The 19,059-nt window shown below is 43.1% G+C and overlaps 1 protein-coding gene across 1 annotated transcript; it reads left to right on the forward strand.

Moving 5' to 3' along the window:
* The first annotated feature begins 3,290 nt into the window (after positions 1–3,290).
* On the forward strand, positions 3,291–14,279 carry SDSL (serine dehydratase like). The gene is made up of 8 exons (XM_007436709.4): positions 3,291–3,428; positions 4,309–4,496; positions 6,924–6,963; positions 7,816–7,955; positions 8,630–8,718; positions 10,118–10,345; positions 11,344–11,468; positions 13,334–14,279. Exons 2-8 carry the CDS (start codon positions 4,332–4,334, stop codon positions 13,525–13,527), a joined length of 981 nt encoding a protein of 326 aa, XP_007436771.1. The 5' UTR covers positions 3,291–3,428; positions 4,309–4,331; the 3' UTR covers positions 13,528–14,279.
* Positions 14,280–19,059: the final 4,780 nt, after the last annotated feature.

Raw genomic sequence — 19,059 nt, forward strand, 5'->3', positions numbered from 1 at the left:
GTTAAAAAAATAGGCATCCCATTTTTCTCAAAGATTTCCATGATATGGGGAATTTTTGACAGCAGCTTCCTCATGAATGTCTATCCTAAATTCTAAGGCTGGGCAAAAATGGAATACAAAATTTGGATTGAGGGTGATTCGATGAAGCCTTTGAAACAAATGGACGTTTCAAACTGAATCGGCATGTTGTGCTGAAATGTGTGCCTCTGTGTGTGCATGTATACACACGCACTCACACACATATGTATGTAAGTATGTAAGTATATATAGAGACACAGAGAGAGAGAGATTGATTATGTTGTCTCAAGTCAGTGTTGACTCTTAGCAACCACAAAGATAGATTTCCTCCATGACAAATGTATGTATATATGTATGTGTGTGTGTGTGTTTGTATTTGTGTATGTATGTAAGTATGTATTTCCAACCAGAACTAGAGACACACTTGTTGACTTGATTCAATGGCGCAATCGCTTGTGATGTAGTCCTGCACTATGTAACTTTTAGCTACCTGGTTAGGTCACTGTGGAAATTGCTCTCCTGCAGGGTCCTATTTCTGTCCTTAGTAACAAAACAAACACATCATTTAGAAACCAGGCCTGAAACAAAGAAACACCAGGCGATTGCACACAAGGACAGGGAAGGAAGCAAGTGAGAACAACGGGACTCCAGAAGATAAGATTTGGAACATGGGGCTTTTAGCCTGGATCCAAAAACAATAAGGGGAATCATAATGGAGACAGAGAAAGCCACGTGCGGCACAGATGTTGCGGAGGGAGACTTTTTTCTCCTCTTCCATCGTGTTAGAATTTGAGGTCACCCCACTGACACGAAACACAGACAGAGACTCAAGACTTTTTGCTGCAGGCTGTGGCTTAAAAGTGTAGGATTTGCAATCTGCAATTGTAACAAAGGCAATTGGGATGCTTTTAAAGGAGACTGGACCAATTGATTGATTGATTGATTGATTGATTGTCTTTGTATAGCCGCCCATCTCACCCAAAGTGACTCTGGGCGATGTACCACAATTCATGGCCATCAGGCTGTCAGTGGCTAAGAATAGGGATGACTGAAGAAGATAGTCTTTTGGAATCAGAGGAAGCAATTTGGTTTCTACAAGGGAAGGGGGGGTATGTGTGTGTGTGTGCGCGCGCGTGGTCCTCTGGTGTGCAAGTTTCCAAATGCATCCAGTTGAGCACTGTGTGACCCAGAAGGCTGACCCAGATGGGTTGAGGCTCTGATCCGAGAGGGCTATTCTTGAGTCTTTCTCTTCTAACATGTGTTTTCTTGGAAAAGCCATATCTGGGTTAGTGGGAGCTGAAGTTCAAGTGTCCCTAGTTTGAGTTTCGGGGATGGGGATGGGGTATTTCTGTAGATTTCTAAAATTTTCAGAAGCAATTTTTTTTGAGTCTTTGTTTTCTGATAAATGCTTGGAATTTGTTTTCCTCACCTTATTCCAGAAGGTACTATTTTTCATCAGGTCTTCTAAAAGTTGTTATTGTAGCACAGCATTTATTCTTTCCCCAAAACATTCAAAGGGAGACAGGAGCAAACCTGGCCAGGTCATTACACATTTAAACATTGATTCCTCAGCTCAGCAGCTGGAGACATCAGCCTGGCTTTAGAAACAGGGTCATCAAGAGAGTTTCTTCCATCTGCCCCCTCCCCAAAATTCTCAAAAGCAATTGTAAGAAGACTTCTCTCAGTTCTGGCAGGTCCTTTGGATCCTTTAAGATCTGGAGAATCTTCTCTCAGTTCACCTTCTTCTATTCCTCTCTAGCTCAACCTGGCTTAAGCCTTGGAGATAGCAAATTCAAGGTGAGATCCCAATTTCTTCTCCAAAAATCTGGTGAAAGGGGGCAAATGATCCAACACATTCCACAGCTTATATCTTTGGAAATGTTGATCGACCTCCCACCCCCATTTTAAAAGGCTTAATGAGATGGAAGCCTTTATAAGTTCAAAGGCAGTGGAATTCCTTTTGGATGGGTTGTGTAAAAGGACATCACATGAGTGGATGGACTGAATTGTAATGTTCTGGAACACAGGCTGGCCCCTTGCTGAGTTTGGCAGAGGGAAATTGGGGAAAACCCAGCCAAGGGTTTTCAGCAAAGTAATTCTGCACCCCTTCCCCCACCTAAGTGCTTACTCAACTGGATGAACGACTATTTGCTTTTGAAATTTCATTCAAGAAGAGATCATAGGTATCTGCATAGGACAGTGTTTCTCAACCTTGGCAACTTTAAGAGGTGTGGACTTCAACTCCTAGAATTCCCCAGCCAGTTGGCTGGCTGGAGAATTCTGGGAGTGGAAGTCCAGACATCATCAAGTTGCCAAGGTTGAGAAACATGGTATAGGGGGTGGAGAATGACATCACATGAGTCATGAGACCATGTAAATGACCCATCAAGATGCAGTTGACATTGACACTGATATCAACATTACTTACACAACTCAACTTCTATATCATGTACATCTATACCTTCTCTATTTCTGCCTCTGTCTCTGGTCTATATCTATATCTATCAGCTATATTATTTCGATATTTATATCTAACATCATCTATATTTTCTCTATCAGCATTTCTTAAACCTTTTGCTTTCAGGACCCCTTCCCACTTTTAAAAATTATGGAGGACCCCATTACAGCTTTTGCTTGTATGGGATATATTTATCAATGCCTACTGTATTAAAAATTAAAATTGACGCATTTGTAGAACATGTATTTATTGAATCGTGTAAAAATAACCACATTAAGCCCATTAGATAGGAACATGAATACAATATTTTTCATGAAAAAGCTCTGTATGTTTTTCACCGATAAAAAATAATAATGAGAAGAGCGACACTGTTTGAAATGTTTGCGAATAGCTTCAATGTCTGGGAAATAATTTGGATTTTGTGTGGCCCTGAGAAGGTCTTGGGGGAGCCCCCAGGAGTCCTTGGACCACACTTTGAGAAACCCTGTTCTAAATCATCTACATCCATATTTATATTTATTTATATTTATATATCCAATTTGTCACCTATTATATATCCTCCATTTATATATCCTCTGTACCTCTTTCTAATCTCTCTCTGTTGTTACATTGTTCTAGGTTTTCTTGATTATTTCTTGAAGAGAGAAAATAAAGAAGGATGTTAAATAACTGCCCCCCCCATAACTTTCCCTGGAAGTCTTTCAAAAGGCAACGTGCAATATCAGCAGAAGATTAAAGATTTCCAGATGTCGGAATGATTGCTAAGGCGACCGCCTTTCGCAATCGCTTTCTCTTTCCCTCTTTCACGCACATCAGGACACCACACGCACCAGCCTCCAGCGTCATCCTTGGCATTTTTCCGTGGCCCTCCTCCATTCTTAAACTTTGCTCACCCCGCGGGAGAGGACAGAGTCTTCGCAGGAGAGACAAACAACTCCGCCTGACGAACGCGGTAAGATTTCTTGAGAGGTTCTACAACGAAGTGAGCATCTGGTGGTGGATGTGAATGTTTGGGACCTGGGGAAAGCAGCTTTCATGGGCCGGAGTTTCATTTCTTTGGTGGGGAACTCCACTTCCGTCCCCCAGCCCCCATTCCCTGTGTTTCTCATCCCTGTATTTTCTGGTGGGGACATTAAATGGCTGTTCTTGAGAGACCTGTATTTTTTTTTTCTGTTAGAAAAACAAAACAGAAACTGGGATGTGATACACCTTGGCCTGAATTTATCACTAAAAGATTCAGAATATGGGAACTGAAGGCAGAGGGAGGTTTATATTTTCCAAAGCTGGGTCAAAAATTCTGAGCAGGGGTAATTCTATTTCTGAGACCTTTTCTTACTTTCATGCAACTAGAATCAATTCAGACTCCTTCCTTCCTTCCTTCCTTCCTTCCTTCCTTCCTTCCTTCCTTCCTTCCTTCCTTCCTTCCTTCCTTCCTTCCTTCCTTCCTTCCTTCCTTCCTTCCTTCTTCCCTCCCTCCTCCTCCCTCCTTCTTTTCTTTCTTTCCTCCCTTCTCTTACTGTCCTCCCTCCCTCCCTCCCTCCCTCCCTCCCTCCCTCCCTCCTTCCTTCCTTCCTTCCTTCCTCAGGAAGGGAATTCCCCCTCTCCCAAATTCTTTTATGCTTCACAGCAGTAGGATTATCCTGTAACACCCCCCCCCGATACGTTTGAGACTGAAGATGATTTGGTTTTTAAGTTTGATATTATACACAACCTTAGAAGTGGATGATAGAAAAGAGGAGCAACATCTCTTAAATTAATCAAAGAGAATGCAGGGTTTTGATGAACTCTCGGCCTGACCTACCAGATTTTTTTTATGTGCTTAATTTGTCTAGGGAGCTTCCGTCCCCCAGTGGAGATGCTGCCTGATGGGTGTGCTGAGAGACCCTTCCATGTCGAGACTCCATTGCTGGAAAGTTTGGCTCTTTCACAAGCAGCTGGCACCAAAGTCTACATGAAGTTGGAGAACGCCCAGCCAAGTAGTTCCTTCAAAATCCGAGGTATTGGCTACTTTTGCCAACAGGTGAGTGGCTGGGGCAGGACAGGCAAGTTTTTTAGACCAATAGGGACATTTAGCATTTTAGACAAAATGTCCTGGGTGCTTGTCACAAAGCCGCTGTCCCCAGGGAGTTTTGCCTATTTGCAAAATGGCTGCAGTGACCCGCTCAGACCCTCTTTTAGCCCCCAGGATGATCCCTGGTTCTGGAAACTTATCTTGGTCTTTTTTATGGTCAGGTGGGACTTCCAAACACGTCCCTGAGTCACGGCCTGCTGAGAGTTCCTTTTTTTGATGGAGCGTAGCCTTTTCTAAATAAATGGTGAATTATCAACTCTGATGCCACCTAGCTGACCTTGGCTGATCCAGAAACTAAACAGGGCCAGACCTGGTTTGTACTTGGATGGGAGACCACGAAAAAATCCTAGAAAGAGATAATGGCAAGAAAACTAGATGGATGTGTCTATGAAGATGATGATGATGATGATAACAACTCAACAAGCATTTTGATCAATATTATCTCGCAAGCTTCCAAGTCATCAGATCATTGTTATCCAAAAAAATTATAGGGTGGGCCAAGTCCCTTCTAAGGATGAAATTCTGGTTTTTGAATCTTGTGAGATCATAAATGGGATTGGGGTAAGGAGGATATTGACAAATCTTAGTGCACAGATGAAGAGACACTTTTAAATACTCAGAAAGATTATGCATATTTTCTAATCCACTGGCTGGGTCTGCACAGTATTCATAGACCAGTTCCTGATTTAACCCATTTTCTGGGTTCACACAATACATTGAAGCTGAAATTCACCCAACAGCCTGGGTTGGCCCAGCTCACTTAGTCACAAAAAAAATCAAATCAAACCCAGGCAAAGCGTAACCAAGCGGAGCATGTTTGTGTGAATGCAGCTGCTGGTCTTTGCCTGATCTGGTGAAACCTGTTGTGCAAACTCAGCTTTGGTGTCTGTTGACAAGGCTCATCTTGAGATGTTCATAAGATGAATGAATTGTTCTGTATTGAGGAATACATGGACACAATTCTAACTGGAAAAATTGCAACATTTGGGAACCAACTGGAAGCTCCCATCAGTCTCCCAGGACAGTCTGTTCTCTTAGACCAGTGTTGTGCAAACTTGGCCACTTTAAGATGAGTGGACTTCAACTCCCAGAATTCCCCAGCCAGCCATGTTGAAGTCCACTCATCTTAAAGTGGCCAAGTTTGGACAACACTGTCTTAGACAATAGGCTAGAAGGTTTAAATCTAGAAGGTTACCATTGTTTCAGCAAGGAAGACTCCAACCTGAAGAACCCACCTTAGCTCCATCCAGAAATTTGGGGCTATTCACAGTGGCCTAAACTGAAACAAGAATTTGTTGGTCTTGTGACATCAGTGCTTTGGGGACTGTTATCTTGGCAAAATTAGGAAGATTATATTCATTATGTGATCAATTGCTGCTCTAGTGAGCTGTGGTTTATATCTTATCTGTTTTAAGTTGAGTTTGAATTGACACAGCCAACTTTCATTTCATGCACATATGTACAGCAGAAACCTATTCGGGTGGGGGGTAGTGTGGTGTAGATGCTGGACTAGGAGAATGGAGACCCTGGTTCTAACCTATCTTCAGCCATGGATGCTTCCTGGGAGACTTTGGGCCAGTCCCTTCCTCTCAGTCCAAGAGGTAGCATGTTCAGTGGTGAAGGTGCTGGACTAGGAGTGAGGAGACCCATGTTGTGATTCCCCTTCAACCATAGAAGCTCCCTGAGAGATTTTGGGCCAGTCCCTCCTTCTCAGTCCAAGAGCCGTGGTGGTTCAATGGTGAAGATGTTGGACTAGGAGTGGGGAGACCCAAGGCCTATTCTCCCCTCAGCCATGGAAGTTCTTGGTCAGTCACTGTCTCTCAGCCCAATCTCAGGGCCGTGGCTGTAGGGGAAAAGAGGATGAGGGAGGGGTTTGTATGCCACCCTGAACTCCTGAATGAAAGGTGGGATAGAAATCAATAATCATGATGTTGATTTTAAAAGAGGGAGACGTAGCAGGAAGATAAGCTCAAATGCATTGTTTAAAACAAGCTAATGCGTGGCTACAGATCATCAGAGTTCTGATCAAGCAAGACAGCTTCATCTCTGTTACTGGCAGCAGGCAAACAGGGATCTTTCCTTAAACCATGTTCAGTGTAAGGAATGAGAACGCAACCTCTCTCCTTTCCGGCAAGAGATGCTGGTCAAGATTGCTGTTTCCTTCACCAGCCTGGCAGGAAAAAGTGGGAGAGACTCACCTGCATACGGGAAACAGGTGGGATGCAGGTGAATCACCTGTAAGACCCAAAACGCAGACCAAAGTCAAGTTACTTCTGGTTTGGGTTGGTAACTTTCTGCACCTCACAATAAAGCCCTTCTCTTTTTTTCAAGGACAAGTGGAAATGATGGGGGAAAAAAATCTGCTTTCTATTTCAGGTCGTTAAGAAGGGCTGTCAACATCTGGTCTGCTCCTCAGGTAAATAATTGCTCCATTTCCCTGGCTTTTCAACACATCTGCAACTGGAACCACTGGATAGCACTGACCTGCTGCTTACTTTAAGTCTTAACCTTCTGCTATGTGGACAATGGCAGCCTTGCGCCAAATATTATTGTAAAATATGTCTGTCACTTGTAAACGTGAAATGTAGTTAATTTATACTTACTGACTTGTGCATGCTAGATTATTTCAGCAACTGAGTAAGGTTTGTCATACAAATGCAGCCTACATATGTACAGGTAGTTCTGGACTTATGACTACAACTGGGACTGGGACTTCTGTCACTAAGCGATGCCATCGTTAAGTGAATCGTGCCCGATTTTACGACCTTTTTTGTCATGGTTGTTAGGCAAATCTGGCTTCCCCCATTGACTTTACTTGTTGGAAGCCCCCTGGGAAGGTTGCAAATGGCGATCACGTGACCTGGGATGCTGCAACTATTGTAAATACATGCTGGTTGCTAAGCATGTGAATTTTGGTCAGGTGACTGTGGAGAAGCTGCAACGTCATAAGCACGAGGACTGGTCGTAAGTCACTTTTTTCAGTGCCAATGTAACTTTGAATGGTCATTAAATGAATGGTTGTAAGTCGAGGACTATCTGTAAAATGTTTCCATTATATTGTTGTAAGGATCAAACACCCTGGGCTGCAGGCTTCCTTCATAGGTAAGAACTGTTGCATCTGAATTTGATTTAGTCTGGAAGTGTATCCACCTGTGAACAAAAAGGTTCATAATGCAGATGTGCAGCAAGTTAGCAATTGACTGATTTGATCAATCAAGAATTCCCATTGAAAGCAATTCTTCTCTCTTCCTGCTCCAAATCCTTGCAGGTGGAAATGCTGGTCTGGCTGCAGCCTACGCTGCTAGGGAACTCCGAATGCCTGCTACAATAGTTGTCCCCAGAGGCACCATAGAGCCAACGATAAAAAGGCTTGAGCAGTACGGAGCGGACGTGGAGTTATTTGGGAAGGTAACAGTGGGAAAATTAAAACACTCCAGAATTAGGGAATCGGTTAGAGCATCCACAGCGAAGGCAACTTGGAAAACTGCAGAGGCTTCAATGCCTATCCTGGGTCTCATTTTTAAATGTTAGAAACCGAGAGGCTGTGAGTTCTAGTTCCCCCCTAGGGATGAAAGCTTGACACCTTTTCAACCCAACAGGGTTGATGTTGTGGGGAAAATAGAAGGAGGCAGCATTATGTTCAATTGCATAAAATAAGGGTGGGATGTAAATCTAGTAATAAGTCAGAATTACTTGGTAGACTGTATCAGTGGTGGTGATGGTGACGGTGGTGATGATCATGATGATCATGATGATACAAACATGGTCTGAAAAATGACATTTTGCCCCCTTATGTTCCAGTGGGGAACAGCTTCTAGCCCCCACTAAGGAGCATGGTTCTCCATCTAAAAAGCAGAGAATTCTGGGAACTGAAGTCCACACCTCTTAAAGTTACTAAGGTTGAGAAACACTGGTTTAGAGCAAGACTGAGCTGAAGATGCTGTCCTACTTTAAATGAATTGGCAGAGTCCAAGTTCCATAAAGCATTACTAGTTGGGCGAGTGATTTAGGGGGTGTCATGTCTATCGATTTGGAAGTGTTTTCTGCTGAATTCAGGATTTCCCTGTTTCTCATCCTGGTAGGTGTGGGACGATGCCAATGACAGAGCAGTGGCACTAGCTAAAACAGATGGTTGGGTCAACATCCCTCCTTTTGATCACCCTCTAGTATGGTAAGAATCCTATTGCAAGATGGCCATTCCTTGAATCCTTCTCAGCTGAGGACCTTTTGGGAGAGTCGATCAGGTTTCTCAGAGGACTTCAGCTAGATCAACTTCCATATTTTCTGAACAGGCCCAGGCTAAGAGATTTGGCTGCCTAGACTGCAGTTCTTCCATCTCGAAGGCTGGATGCTTCCCCGAGGCCAATCAAATTAATTTGGGGAACGGAGACAAATGACTCTTCTTTCTCCCTGGTAGTTTTAAATAAAAGAAATAAAATAAGTGAGAACTTCATGCCTATACAATGGTCACCTGAAATGATTGCTTCCCTCCAGCTAATGATAGGGCAGAACCTCAACATTCTGAAGCCACCATGCTGTAAAACGGCTGGTACCCCTGAGATATCTTACATTGAGAATAGATTTCATGTGTGTAACCATTTGTTTTGCTCCTCAAGGAATTTGATTCAGAAATCATTTCTGTCTGTGGAAAATGCACATGTCTATTAAGAACTTACATAAACCCTTTCTTGGGTAATGTTGAGATTTTTCCACTAGAACCCACCATTCTTGCCATTGGTGGGTTCTCTCTCAATGTGCTGAGGGAGGTGGACCAGTCAGGTGAACCAGACTGCAGAAATAGGAGAAGATCTGAAGACCAGGGATGGTCTACAGCAGTTTCTCAACCTCAGCAACTTTAAGAGGTGTGGACTTCAACTCCCAGAATTCTCCCAGCCAGCATGTCCACACCCCTTAAAGTTGCTGAGGTTGAGAACACTGGTCTACAGACCAGGGATGGCTACATACATCCATTTCAGGTTTTGACAGCTTCTTGGCTTTTACAGATGTTATAATTGCTACTGACCAGTAGGAGACACTATGCAACCAGTTTCATCTTCAGTGAGACTCATCAGATATAAGCAGTCTCCGTACGCTTAGACCCCTTTACCAGAATTTCTTGGGTTTGGATATCTGTCACTTGCCGTGGACAGAAGTTCATTTTCCAGACAACTGTTTGTGGTTGTTGCAAAGAATTTTCTCCAATGTCCTGCATTCTTGGACATCATTTTAGGCACTTTTGCGCAATCTTTCCCCAAATACATTTTTTTAAAAAAAGTGGGGGGGGGGAGGGAGGAGACAAATAGCATGGTCAAATTTGGAAATGGGCCAATTGCTTTGAAAGTGGGAAGTTAGCTGAGTCAGTCTAATAGAAGCTAAATGAATGTGTCCAACTCTACCCTTAGTCCACACCTCTTAAAGTTGCTGAGGTTGAGAAACACTGGTCTACAGATCAGGGATGGCTACATACATCCATTTCAGGTTTTGACAACTTCTTGGCTTTTACAGATTTCCCCCCAAATTGCAGCTTTGGGGAGTTGCTTGAATAAGCTGGGTTTTCCCTCTCCTTCCAGGAAAGGACACAGCACCATTATCAAGGAGCTGAAGAATTCCCTGGTGACCAAACCAGGAGCTATTGTGCTCTCGGTGGGAGGAGGTGGTCTTCTGGCTGGAGTGGCCTCTGGTTTGCAGGACGTGGGCTGGCCAGATGTCCCCATCATTGCTGTGGAGACCAGAGGTGCTGACAGTTTGAATGCGGCCATCAAAGCCGGGCAGCTGGTCACTTTGCCTGATATCACCAGGTACATTCTGGGCTGGCCCTGAACTTCACTCCCAGGTTGTAGAAGAAATCCTCTTCCTTCCTTCCCTTTCTCCTTGAAATCTACCTTTTCAATCCTGCAGCGTTCCCAGAGCAAAAAATGGCTCATGACATAAAATACAGAGTCATGCAACACCACAGAGCATAATATTCCAACAAAACAATGCATGCTTTGCTAGCAAGATTGCTCTTGTTTATTCATTTATATTTTATTCCTTTCTTAAATTTAGATAGCCTCCCATCTCACCATGGTGATTCTGGGTGACTTATCAAGTTAAAAATCCAGAACGCTTTTCAACATCCACCCAAAACATAACCGCAAAGGCCATTAAAAACAAGGAAACTATCAAAATTATAAAAACATAATCAGTGAGAGAGCACCATTCATTTTCCTAAAAGTACAACCACTTAGCAGGGTCTCCACCAATGTCACTGGAGTTCAGGGTTTCCACCCACCAATTACAAGATTGCTTCCTGCTCAGCAACCAATATCAAAGGCAAGGACCTTCCAGTCATGAAGGTCATATATAGTAATTATGGCTAGTAGTAACCATGGCAAGTATGTTCCTGACTTACTCTAATTCCCTTTTATATCAACAATCAGCTCGTGGTAGCAAAGTTCATCTAGCTTTAGTCTCCATTTAATTGTATTGGATGACTCAGATTCAAGGATTAAGAAGGATGGAGGGCAACATCTCTCAAGCCACTTTACCCAACCTGAGGTGTAATTTTGGGTGCTTCTATTGTGTTGTCAAAGCAGAAGTTCCAGCCATTCTCTTTCCTTCTTGAACCATAGTGGATCATCCAGGATTTTACAGTCTTATTCCAAATTGTAAAACTGAACTGTGACAGAGGGAGGAAATAATGGAATACATGCCTGAAGAAACTGTAGAGGAATTCCACCCTTCCTTTGATCTTTGGAGTTGATCTTTTCTACACTTGCTCTTCTGGTCTGCTTCTTTTTTGCTTTTTATTCTGCAGTGTGGCCAGGTGCCTTGGGGCCAAGACAGTGGCACAGAGGGCCTTAGATTGTACCAAGGAATGTCCAGTCATCTCTCAAGTTTTGGAGGATGTGGAAGCTGTGAAAGCCGTAGAGCAATTTCTGGGTGAGTTTCAGAGGTTGTCCCAGCAAGGGACTAAGAGATGGGACCAGGATGTTGGGTGGTGTTTTGAGCCCTGAAGAGAGAGAAGCAACTCTAGAGTCTCTATTGTTTGACTGGACACCTCCTGTGGTTGGCTACATGAGTATGTCCAGATCTTCATAGATATCACCTATTTATTTTATGGATTAATACATTGATCCATTTATAAAAGGTAGAGTCTCCTTCAATTCAAGGTTGACCTCTGGTGACTTCATGGATGGCTCCATATCATTTTCTTGGCAACATATAGAGATGATTTGCCATTGCCTGCTTTCAGAATGTATTTTGTTGTCTTCCCAGTCTTGTCTGTACACATAGGATTCCTGATGCTCACCCATCCAAAAACTAACCATGTAGTGGCCCTCCTTAGACCTTCTGAGACCAGCCAAGGTTGGCTGCCACTTAGCTGGACAATTCATTCATAATAATGATGGTTTTTAGTCCCTAAAAAAGGCTTGCAATTAAGCATCTACTGACACAACCTAACATTTAGTTAAAACTTACTCAAACCTAGGGCAAGATAAAATTAGCCAAAGAAACCCAAATTATCAAGGAGAGAGAAAGGAATCAAAACAGGGTTAAAGTTATGCAAAGTTAGACCAAAAATGGCATTAGGGTGGAAAATGCTTAGTGGTGTGCTTAAAACAGCCTTCCCCAATACTCAATCCTTTCCTGTTTTCTTTTGATTGATCCTGGAATGTCAGACTTACTTTACACCGAGCTGCTGACAAATCAAATAATTTCAATCAGACAACCTCCCCAAGTGGTTAGTTCTTGTGTTTGGGTCTCTACATAGTTGAAAACTATACTCTAGCCTTGTGGTTGTTCATGAACAGCAAGTCACCTACAAGTGAAGGCACATTCAGAGCAACATAACCTGCTTTTCGTTCACAGGAATTGACCCAGGTGACCATGGAAATGAGCTTCAGGCTGCAATGTAGTTACTTTAGACTTGGGATTAGAGATCTTGCAGGGTGTCTGTCTACATACTGACATCACTGACTTCAACATGGTCTTTTCACTCCTCCCTCTTTTGATGGCAATCCATATTACTCTCCTACTTCAAAATGTAGCAAGCCAGCCTGTTTCTTGGGACTGTGTTGCTGCTTATTTTGCTGGATGAGATCTTGGTTTCTGTATTAGAGTTTCACCCTGACTGTGGCCAAAAAACAACATGAAAAATGATACAGATGTGTTCATGAAGCCAATAGAAGTCAAGCTCAACTTGAGGGAGTTTTGGGTTTGGAAGATGAAGGTAAAGAGATGAGGGGATGGTAGATGGCACCAGAATTGTTCAGAGGTAGGGTCCTGGGTGGGGCTAGTCATATGCACTGTTCAAGGGAGAATGAGAGAGAAAGGATACAGATTACTGTAAATCTGACCATGGACATACAGAGGCCCACATGCAAATATAAAAACTGTGACTGTAATCCAGATGGGAAGAGAAACCATTTCACCCTTGTGGGGAAGTCTGTTCAGAGCTCTGCTGTGGCCCAACTGTTGTCCAGTTTGGATGGGCAACTTCAAGGCCATACCTGCTTTGTCTTCTGGTGGCTCTTCCAACTGGACACCCCTTCAAGTAGCAGACTATAAAATAGGACACACCCCTCAGGTCATGCAGAAGACCCAGCTTAGAAGCTCTGAATGCTTTGGGCGTCCCTCTAGAATTCAGACCTCCCAGCTCCTGATTGGTTGCCCTTGCTTCTGTTTTCCTGATTGGTGCCTTCTTTCTGCTTTTCTGATTGGCTGCCATTACAACTTCTTCCTGATTGGCTGCCTTGCTTCTGGCTTCCTGACCAGCTGTTGTTGCTTCTTGTCTCTTTCCTCAGATGATGAGCGCATATTGGTGGAACCAGCTTGTGGTGCCTCTTTGGCCCTCCTATATTCAGGCTATCTACAGCAACTGCAGAAAGAGGAGAGGCTAAACAAGACATTGGATTCCATAGTTATCATTGTGTGTGGGGGAAGTGGCATTAACGTGGAGGGTCTCCAGGCTATGAAGAACCAACTGGGCATGAAATGAAGCTTCCTTTGGGGAATCCAAGCTGGTGGTTTCCTCGTCTATGGGCACATGATTAGCAACCACTCCTATAGTCTTCTTCCAAGTTAGATGTCTTCTCAAGGCCATTTTTGGTGCATTGGACTACAACTCCCAGAATTCCTAGCAACTGTCAGTCATTTAGCTGACACAAATTTCACAAATGATCGTGGCTTGTTGTTAGTTTCAATGAAGCCACTCTCCTAGCTTGAGTGCTTCATCTGAAATGATGTAGTGTTTCAATCCAGGGTCATCATCCCTCAGAGCCCTTCCAATGGCTTCAGAATCACAGTCCCTCCAGGATTAATCCTTTCCCTCTTTTCTCCTACAGTATTAGACCGCTGACATTTTCAATTGACCACAGTTCCTTCAAAGAACCATTGCATTCTGGGAAACCTAGCTGGCAATTTTCCTGAGGTCCAGCTGATGAGAGAAGGGACTCAACTGAAGGCATATCATATATGTTTTGTGTGCCCAATTCCTAGAACAAAGGTAGAGAATCTGGTTCTTCTGGTACTATAGAACTACAGCTCCCAGCAGTCCCAGCCAGCAACAGTCACTGAAATTCAGCAAGCTCAGGAGACCTACAGTTGTTCCCCCTGCTGTGATGAGACAGAGGCCTACGACAACCTGGCAAGACTGGTTTTATAAACCCCATGCGGTTTCATGATCAGAGTGGTGCAGAAGCTTTCATAATCAATAGAAATAAATAAAATACATAATCATGACTGACTTCACAGGATGGTGGTGTAGAATTTTTTCTATTTTTTTATTATTATAGTGGTCATGAAGACCAACAAAGAAACAAAAATAGTTCAGTGGTTATACGGTTAAAAAAATAACCTGCATATTGTACATTACAGTGATGAAAGTAAACTGAACATGACAGAGAAAGAAAGGAGGGAGAGAGGAAGGAAGGAAAAGAAAGGGAGGGAGGGAGGGAGGGAGGGAGGGAGGAAGGAAGGAAGGAAGGAAGGAAGGAAGGAAGGAAGGAAGGAAGGAAGAGAAAAAAGATGGGAGGGAAGGAGGGAAGGAGGGAGAGAAGGAGGGAGGAAGGAAAGAAGGAAAGAAAGGAGGAAGGGAGGAAGGGAGGAGGAAAAGTATAAAAAATAAAATCCATGTAATATTGATATTAGATGAATTTGCTTGTTAAATTTATCATAAGTATAGAAATTATTCCTGCAAAAACGAAAGGCCATTTGCAATGGCTGAGTGGCCTTGGGTGGTACATGCAGCTTAGGGAAGCCAAAACTGCTGGGAAAAACGGCGTGATGAAAACCTCTACGAGGGCAACCAAATGAGGAAATTCAGACTTGCTGACCTTCCGTTTGTATGTTCTCCTTTAAGGAGAGCAAGATAAACTGCAAACGCAAATAGACCGGGCAAGCTCTCCGCACTTCTGCTTTGAGGACTTGGGTTCGTTCAAGCAGATGTTTCTTGCCCATCTGCTCCCTGAAGTGGTGCAAAACTTTCAGGGTCATCCTGGCCCATTGCTCAGCCCGTGGGCTGCATCTGTGGACCAGCCTTCTCCCCATGTCTGGAATGATAATTTGATGGGGGGAGGGGGACCTCCTTCAGCTACGGTCTGACTATGACCCCACAGAAGAGTTCTGCTGGAATCTGCTGATCAAACAGAGATGCAGTGGCCGGTGGAAAGACTTCTGAATCAAGGCTAAAGTCCTCCCAGTTCTGGGAAAGTTCAACCATTTCTGGTGGGCTTTTTCGAACCATTGATTTCTGCTTTTAGCCCTTCCAGATCTTTGTCCTTCCTGAATCCTTGCATCGGCCCCTTTCCCAACCAGCTTTCCTCTCCTCCTTGTAAGCACACCAATGTGGGGTGTGTGAAACCACACCCTGCCAGCAGCTGTGTATCCTCTTGCCTTTGCTAGACATTGCACACCGGTGCAAAGGTTGCACGCACAGAAAGGGCACTCTCTGTTGCACTAGAAAGCAGGTGTCTTTTTCTCAGGAAGGAAAAACACATCTGTGTGTGGGTTTGGGGGTGTCCTGCAGGGGGTGGCCCAACCCTGGCTCATTGAAAGCTGCCAAATCATTTTATCCCAGCAGAACTTTATTTATTTATTTATTGGTTGGTTGGTTGGTTGGTTGGTTGAAGTAATTTTAGGAAACATTGCAGTGAAAAAGACGAAAACGGATATAAAAAAAATTAAGAGAAGAAAAAGGGGGGAAATAGAAAGTGCAAAAAAATTTTAAAAATGGAAAGAAAAATAGAAAAGAAAGAAAAAATAAGAATATAGTAAAGAAAAGAAATGTATAAAGAAATGACTTCCCCCTTCATCACAAGTATAAACTATTTTAGTAACTTCTCACCCTCTCTTAAAATACAACAAATGATCTCTTCTTCCCATATCCCATCTCTTATTTATAAACAAATCCTTAAAGCCTCATCATTCAGTCCTGGACAACAAAAGTCCATTAAGGGTTACCATAGATAACAACGTATCTATTTTAACCTTGATCAAATGAACCAACTTTAAATTCCTTCCTTTTACTTTTAACCATCTTGATCTTTAATCCCTTCAAATAATGTCCTAAGAACTTGATTTCTTTTCATTTTTTCTTTGTCCCTTCTCTCAAAATTCTTCAAAACTTTAACAAGTCTTTTTTGTAAATCCAGTACAGAAAAGTTATCCAGGTCACTTTTTCGGTTTGTTACAACATAACTTTATTAAGCATGCAAACAACTCCAGTGTGCAGCGGGCTCACAACAAAGCATTGGTAGAACCACAACTTATATATCTTTGGCTCATGACATTACAAAAGCAAGATGAAGAAAAAGGCAGAGGCAGGGTAAATTACAGCATGACGTCGGAATGGCTTTGATAAACCTATCTGGGTGACCTTCTCATTATTTATCACTTCCTCCTAGGTCAGCATGCTAGCTATGCTATTTTTGAGATATGGGATTGGGCCACTGGTTCCTGTCTGGCATCTTATAGGGTTGGCAGTGAATATAGCTTACGTATGTGGGTAAGGTTACCTTATACCTCTACGTGTGGCATTATAATCAATACTACAGGTTTTAGGAACAGGGGAAATGTCTACTCTACAAGAAGGGCCTTGATGAGGATCTACTCTTCAGGCTCTTCCAAATGCCATTGTTAGAAGGGCTTTGCAGGACAGTGCTCCCAATCTTTGCAGTCCTGAGAAGGCTGTTATTTTTTAACTCTGAAAATTGGCCACATGCCTGAGGACAGTGAGAAGTGAACCATTATACAGAATGTTACAGAGTCCTAGCACATCAGGGATCCTGTGTTACAGAATTCTAGCACATCAGGGAGCCTGGTTCAGTCTAGTTCAGCGGATCTCTCTCTCTCTCTTTCTTCTTACAGGCCAATCAATAAAAACAAAACAAGGGAAAAATACTTAAAAAAGAAAAAAGAAAGCAAGCTGTACAGAATGTTACAGAGTCCTAGCACATCAGGGATCCTACTTCACTCTAATCCAGCAGTTTTCTTTTCCTCTTATAGGCCAATCAATAAAAACAAAAAAAAATACTTAAAAAAAAAAGCTATAGCTATGGCCCTGGATGACAGAGTCAGACCAGAGCCAAACAGTGCCCAAAGTATTAGAATGTAGGTCACTGTTCAGGATTTTATCCACTTATTGCCTTTTAAAAAAATCTATTTTATCTATTTATATAAATTATCTGTTGCCCCTTCCTCAAGTTTCATTGCCCCAAAGCAGGTTCAATCACCATTAAATGCATTTTGGGACCCCTCCTCTCCTTACACAACTGGAAGCAGCAGCTTGAGAAGTCTCAGAAAAGTGAAGCAGGCTTGGAAATGGCCAGCCTGTGGATGGGAGGCCACCAGGATATATCAAGGTGGTAAATTAAAATGGGAAATAATAATACTAAAAAAGCCTGGGAGAAATTAGTGATCATATATGCACATTTGGGAGCTCCTTTTCACCTTCTCCCAAGGGGTATCTGCAGGGTGTGGTCACAAGAGTCCAGATGGTGTCCATGATGGTGGGATCAAAGCTCCACCTGCTTTTACATGCATTGTGATGCACACAAAACCAGGTGAAGCTTTGATCCCACCATCACCGATGTCCTCTGGACTCTTGAGATCACACCCTGTGGACACCCTGCTCTTCCTCATACAGGTAGTCCTCACTGAGTGACCATTCACAGTTACGACGGTGATGAACAAATAACTTTGCGACCAATCATTGCATTTATGACCTTCACAGGTCTGTAAAGCAAAGGAAAGCTGAAGATTGTAAACACCATCACAGTTTCACTTAGAGACTGCTTCACTTAACCACTGAGTTGCTGGTCCCCATTGTGGTCGCTAAACAAGGACTACCTGAATGTTGTTTACAGTATTTTCACTACAAAATCAACCCCGCTGGCATTCTGAATGTGGAATGAAAGAGAATGGTTCTAGAACAACCATTTTCTCATTTTTTTCTCAGGCCCTTCCTTCAACCTTTAACTGAGGCCAACCAAGGAAGGGACCGGCTGCCGAAAACAGAGAAAGCTCTGACTTAAGAATCAGGATGCAGAGATCAGTGAAATGTATACCACCTACTCCAAAAAGATGGTATGAAGAAGGTCAAAACAGCCAAGCTGGAATGGCCAAAGTGGGACGGGGGGGTGGGGAACAGAAAAATCCACCCCTTTATGTCTCCTACATTGGACCATTCTTTGACTGGCTGATTTAAATTTCTATTTATGTTTGTTTCTATTTCTTTAAATGGCTGCTCTGTCCCACTGGCTCGCTGAGTGCCAACTCCTGCACTGTTTGCATACGATTATTATTTAGCCCCATCAATATTTATCCACAGTCAGATTGTTTTGACGGCAACTCTGCACTTTAATTAGCAAGTGCGCCTTCTTAGATTCACTTATTTGCTACTGTCTTCCTGCATTATTGTCATCATTATTTTTAATTATGACGGTTCTCTCCCATTGCCACTGTTGCTTTTGGCTGGGGGCTTGAAGAGAACCATTCAGATGGAGGAGCTCGGAATAGCAATGGACACTTGGGGACAGACCAGGAAGCCTTCAATTTGTAGCGATTCTGGGATGGAATAGTTAAATCCGTGGTCAGCAACTCCTTTTCAAAGAGGCCATTTTTGATTTGGGAGATCGATCCCGCGGCTGGCCCACTCCTGCAGCTCCAAGCAGCCCATAATTTGTAAGACAATAAAATACCATTTAAAAAATGTGATCAGTATAGAATCCCACAAGTAAATTTTCCACAGCAGCAAATGTTCCCCAAGGTCAAAATTTGTCCTCTATCCAAGGAGTGTAGAGCTGAGTCTAATGGCTTTTTGAACTTCTCCACTTAATCAGAAGGTAGAGAAAGTGGATGGAAGGTTTCTCAACATTTCTCCAAGGGAAAGAGAAATTCTCCAACAATTTCTCAAGGGCAGGATCCTACCTTAGCAGGGATTGAAGTCCCACTAGTGAAAGAACCCCGAAAGAGGAGATCCATCAACCTTGGGGTTGAATAGAAGTGGGGGAAGCCAGGGAGGCTGCAGACT

This window comes from Python bivittatus, unplaced genomic scaffold, assembly GCF_059951505.1.
Source record: "Python bivittatus isolate LINGU-HERP-01145 unplaced genomic scaffold, Pbiv_v1 ctg000280_np1212, whole genome shotgun sequence".
In the NCBI taxonomy this organism is placed as follows: Eukaryota; Metazoa; Chordata; class Lepidosauria; order Squamata; family Pythonidae; genus Python; species Python bivittatus.